General features: G+C 44.4%; 1 protein-coding gene across 2 annotated transcripts in view; it reads left to right on the top strand.

Moving 5' to 3' along the window:
• Nucleotides 1–397: 397 nt before the first annotated feature.
• Nucleotides 398–5819, top strand: part of MAP3K9 (mitogen-activated protein kinase kinase kinase 9) — a 104284-nt gene continuing 98862 nt past the window's right edge. For both annotated transcript variants that reach the window (XM_004371000.2, XM_004370999.2), the window contains exon 1: nt 398–878. In XM_004371000.2, coding sequence (XP_004371057.1) covers nt 479–878 — 400 coding nt within the window. In that variant the 5' untranslated portion in view covers nt 398–478. The remainder of the gene's footprint in view (nt 879–5819) is intronic.

Raw genomic sequence — 5819 nt, 5'->3', positions numbered from 1 at the left:
TGGGGACTGGCGGGCCGCGGCCAACGAGGAGGCGGTGGGCGCGAGGCGTGCCGGGCCCGAGCCGCCCGCCCCTCAGGGTCCGCAGGGCTGGGGCGGAGCCAGGCCGCGTCAGGTGGCCCAGGCGTGCGGGCGGTGCTGGAGGCGGGCCGCAGCGCGGAGAGGGGAGCGGCACCGGCGGCGGCGGAGGCTGCACCGGCTGCGAGCAGGTACCGGCGGCGGAGCGGTCGGCCGTGGGCTCGGCCCGCCGGCCCCAGGTTGCAGTGAACACTGCTGCTCCGCGCGCTTCCCGCCCACCGCTCCAGCCCCGCCAGCCACCCTCCCTGCCCTCCCCGCCCCGCAGCCAGGCCCTACCTGCGGCCGCCGCCGCCGCCGCCGTCGGGGGAGGGGGTCCCCCCAGCTCTGCGGAGCCGCATGAACAATAGGCGGCGGCGGCTCCTGCGGGCGGCGGCAGCCCCGCACCCTATGGATCGGCCGCTCCATGGAGCCCCCCAGAGCGCTTCTCGGCTGCCTGGCGAGCGCCGCCGCTGCCGCGCCGCCGGGGGAGGATGGAGCGGGGACCGGGGCCGAGGAGGAAGAGGAAGAGGAGGAGGAGGCGGCGGCGGCCCCCGTGGAGCTGGGCTCCGATGCGCCTCTGCCCTATTGGACGGCCGTGTTCGAGTACGAGGCGGCCGGCGAGGACGAGCTGACCCTGCGACTGGGCGACGTGGTGGAGGTGCTGTCCAAAGACTCGCAGGTGTCCGGCGACGAGGGCTGGTGGACCGGGCAACTGAACCAGCGGGTGGGCATCTTCCCCAGCAACTACGTGACCCCGCGCAGCGCCTTCTCCAGCCGCTGCCAGCCCGGCGGCGAGGACCCCAGTTGCTACCCGCCCATTCAATGTAAGGCGAAGGAGGGGCTCGGGAGCCCGGCGGGGAGGGGGAAGGATGGAGGCCTTGGTGGTGGGAGGGGGGGCCGGGGAGGGCAGGGAACCCTCCGTCCGCGTTAGGTGGGGTGGGGGGTGATTGACCTGGCTCGGGTCGCAGTGGCTTTAGTTGGTGCGATGGATAAGATCGAGATGCCGCAGGCCCTGCCCGGAGTCTCAGGCCGCTGGGTTTCTTAACCTTTATCTGACCACCTCAGCAGCAACTCCCAGTTTCCACATCCTGTAGCCCCAGCACGAGAACCAACCCATTTCCCGCCTCTCTTCCCCCTCCCCAAATCTAGAGGGACTTCAGTCAAGTTGGTGGCTTCTGTCATAACCTTAGTTCTCAAATCAGGGACCTTGAGGACCTCCTCTGTTTCCTGTCCCCGCCCCTTAAAGGCATTTGCTTTAAAGAAGATGGGGGTGTCTCCCGCGGGGCTGGGCTCCCAGTCCCGGAAGCGTATGTAAACTCAAAGCTCAAGTGTCTTTGAAATGTCGTGTTGATTTCTTGGATCCTAATCCTGTATTCCAGAAGTTGTACCTTTAGGAGTCTCACTGTTTGAGTAATGGGCTAAGAAGGGTGTGTTTGGGGAGGGGGGGAGAGGGATGGGTGGAGAAATGATTAGAGAGGAAAAGGTATGTCGTTCCCCCTTGAGAGATTAGGAGTACAAAATACAGTGGCTAAATTCCAGTCCCTTGACACCCAGGCGGTTCAGACAATACGTTTTCTTCTTTCTTCTCACCCTAGATCCTTGCCTATTTTTGGAAGTGGCCAAGTCTCAGGTGGACCATGCCCAGGGGTCACTTCCAGGGCTTTTCTCCTAGTGTCCTGGTTTCATCAATTCCCCGGAGACCTCTGTCCCATACCCTGTAATGAAATTTCCTATGTTTTTTCAAAGGAGTTTACTTCACCATTAGAATCTCTCAATCGATAATACTAGGCAGTTTTAGAAGAAAGATGTAAATATCTTCCAGTTCAAGAGATTATTTTGTATTTGAGGGTTTCTGTAATTTCTTCCCTATCAAAAAGGTATTGTTAATACATATTTATAACTGTTTATTCCATATTTTATATATTTTACATTTTAGTTGATTAAAAAAAAATTACCAAGGACCAGCCTTAAACATTTAGTTTTTAAATTTCATCTGTAACAGTTATCTTTCTGAGCCTGTAACTTATTTTCACCTGAACAATTGTTACTTTATCTGAAGATGTTTTTTAAAAATCAGCACTTCAAACCAAAATCCTAACCTCTTTTCTTGTTTTTCTTCTCTTCTTCTTCTTCTTTTTTTTTTTTTTTTGGTGCTTTGATTGTCAAATTATTGTTTAAATCGTTATGTCCCTTTGCGTCTCTCTCCTCAGTTTAAAACTTCATATGTCTATATTTTGATCTGTATAATGCTCGGGGGCAGCAAATTACTTTAAATTGTTTCCAGATGCTATATCTTTTTGGTTATGGTTACTGTTGTTATGTGCTATGTGTTGAGTCAGTTCCGACTCATAGTGACCTTATGTACAACAGAACGGAACACAATTCAGTCCTGTGCCATCCGCACAATCGTTGCTATGTTTGAGCCCATTATTGTAGCCACTGTGTCAGTCCATCTCATTGAGGGTCTTCCTATTTTTTGCTGACCCTTTACTTGACCAAGCATGATATCCTTTTCCAGGGACTGGTCCTTCTTGATAACATGTCCAGAGTACATGAGATGAAGCCTAAGGAGCATTTTGGTTGTACTTCTTCCAAGACAGATTTGTTCCTTCTTCTGGCTGTCCATTGTATATTCAGCAGTCTTCATCAACACCATAATTCAAATGCATCAGTTCTTTGGTCTTTCTTATTCATAGTCCAGCTTTCACATGCATATGAGGCAATTGAAAATACCATGGCTTGGGTCAGGCACACCTTAGTCCTCAAAGTGACACCTTTGCTTTTTAACACTTTAAAGAGGTTTTTTTGCAGCAGATTTGCCCCCATATAATAAGTCCTTTCATTTCTTGACTGCTGCTTCCATGGGCATTGACTGTGGATCCAAGTAAATTGAAATCCTTGACAACTTCAATCTTTTCTCTGTTTATCATGATGTTGCTTATTGGTCCAGTTGTGAGCATTTTTTGTTTTCTTTATGCTGAGGTGTACTCCATACTGAAGGCTACAGTTATGGTACTGGGAATAAATTTCTCAGGATGAAGGTCAAGGGTCCTGGCATAGTGTTCAGAACTAGAGTTGAAGATGAACTTGGTCATGTATTGGAATTAATTTATGGAAGACGTTTCCAATTTCTTGGCATGTTAGAAAACAGTGTATTTTTGAACATAAGTCAGATTTCAAGGATCTTTGTGAGTAAAGTTTTATGATTTTTTTCAGAGACAGCTGTGTTGAGTAGAAGAGCTATGTGAGGTTCATGAGTAGGAACTCAGTTTCTTTAGTATCTTGTGCTCCTGACTGTCATAGCAAGCATGAGTGACTATGATTTAGGTGGGAAGAACCCCATGCAGGAGAGCCAGACATGTCAACAGTGTGCTGCATTAGAAGCACCTCCTCCATTAAGGTGCCCAGGACTTACCTTTACTGTAACAAAAGTTACCTTGGATAGAGTAGATTCCTATGTCTAGAATTCAGATGATGAGAAGGTAGGAAGTACCTTTTACTTATTGAAGGAATTGACTTGAAGAACATGGGAGCCAAAGGTCCTGGTAAATTCTGTCATTTGGCCTTACCAGAAATTCTAATCCTGAGTGGAATTAATTCTTGATAACTCAGAAAATTTAATTCCATTCAGAAACCAATTATTGAGTATCTAGTGAATGACAGATATTGTGTTAGGTACCAAGGGATAAAGAAATGATAAGAAGATATTATAGAAGGAGATTGATGATGTCAATATATTATTTCCATGCAGTGGCTTGGATAAAGATCCTCATGGGAAATAGCTGACAAATGTGCCTCTGGTCTGTCTTCTATGTCCACCAGTTCAGTTAGAGTCACTCAGAAAATAAAGGTGATGGACAACCTTGTTTCCAAAGACTTCAAATGGAATTGAGTGACTGACAACACTTCCCCAAAGTTACCCTTTTGAACTTCCCCTTTGGGGCATGTATTGTGACGTTATGTTCTGGACCATGAATAGAAGACATTAAGCCAAGCAATAATGTTCAGTTTTAGTTTTAAATATTGATTTTCAAAATGAAAATTTTTGTTTTCAAATTTTATTTAAAATAGAAGAGAGTAAAATTACTCAACCTTATGATAAAGAAAAAAATTAATTGTGATTATATACCATTTTACATTTATATAGTGCTTTTATGCCTTCCAATTATTAGAGTTTAGCTTTCCATGGGGCTGACAAATATAAATAACCGAGGAGCTCACTCATCTTCCTTATTTTAGTCAAAGGTAAAAATTGTACAGTCCCAAATTTATCATCTCGGAAGCTATACTCCTAGGCATTAAAAAAAAAAAATGTTTCTCTTAATAGAGAGTTGTATCTGTTTGCAAGCAGAGTATAAATTACGGTAATTACTAATTTACATTTCTTCTTCCTGCATCCACTAGAATTATAAAGATATATTTTCAGATATACTTAAGTTTTTTAAATGAGTAAGTTATGGGCCACTCACTTGCCCAAAACCCAAGAGAATGTGCCTATACATTCAGTTTCCAAGGATACAATTGAGAGGGAATAACATCTTGACTCCAAAAATGAAAGAAAAGATTTTGTTGCTGATATTCCTGGAAATATCCTTCTAAAGAAACTGAAAAATGTGCTGAATGCAACTTGACCTGATTCTTATTTAAAACCAGGTCTTGGCTGGAGCAGGGAAGAGGAGAGCCCTACATACTTTCAGCTGCAACTGAAGGTCCAGTTTCTACCCAAAGGGACTTAGCAGGGAAAGACAAAGAGCCTTACCTTTTTTCCCCCTGGTTCTGTCTTCTTTCTGTCTGAAAGCTGTGTTCTATACTTGTCTGGAAGGCTGGTCGTGTTGGGTTTTACATATTTTTACAACAATTGAAAAAATAACAAGAATCTGAAATTTTATGCTCTACCTAAAAAAAGCCAGTTGCTACTGAGTGGATTCTAACTCATTGAGACCTCAGGTGTGTCAGAGTAGAACTGTGACCATAGGGTTTTCAATGGATGATTTTTATTTTTTCCTTTTGTGACTGCTTTATTTCACTCAACATTATATTTTCAAGGTACATCCACGTGGTAGCATGTATCAAGACTTCATTTCTCATTATGGCTGAGCAATATTCCATTGGATGTATAGACCACATTTTGTTTATCCATTCGTTGCTTGATGGGCCTTTACTCTCTTTCCACATTTTGGCTATTGTGAATAGTGCTGCAGTGAACAATGGTATGTAAGTATATGGTGGCATTCTTGCTTTCAACTCTTTTAGGTATTTACCTAAGAATGGAATTGCTGGATTATGTGGTAATCCTATGTTTAACTTTTTGAGGAACAACGAAACTGTTTTCCAAAGAAGCTGTACCATTTTAAAATCCCACTAACAATGGATTAGTGTTCCAATTTCTCCACATCCTGGCGAACACCTGTTGTTTTCCATTTTTGTAATCACAGCCATCTTAGTGGGGTTGAAGTGACATCTCATTCTGGTTTTGATTTGCATTTCCCTAATAACTAATGATGTTGAGCATCTTTTCATGTGCCTGTGAGCCATTTGTATTTCTTCAGGTTCTTTGCTCATTTTTTGATTGGGTTGTTTGTTGTTTTGTAGGAGTTCTTTGTATATTTTGGATATTAAACTTTTATTAGATATGGTTCCCAAATTTTTTCTCCTAATTTACGGGTTATCTCTTTACTTTGTTAATTCTTTTTTTTTTTTTTTAACTGTACTTTAGATGAAGGTTTACAGAACAAACTAGCTTCTCATTAAACAGCTAGCACACT

The sequence above is a fragment of the Trichechus manatus genome, unplaced genomic scaffold (assembly GCF_000243295.1).
Source record: "Trichechus manatus latirostris isolate Lorelei unplaced genomic scaffold, TriManLat1.0 scaffold00010, whole genome shotgun sequence".
NCBI classification, from domain to species: Eukaryota; Metazoa; Chordata; class Mammalia; order Sirenia; family Trichechidae; genus Trichechus; species Trichechus manatus.
The sequence above is the reverse complement of the archived record's forward strand: the minus strand, read 5'-3'. Positions and strand labels throughout refer to the sequence as shown.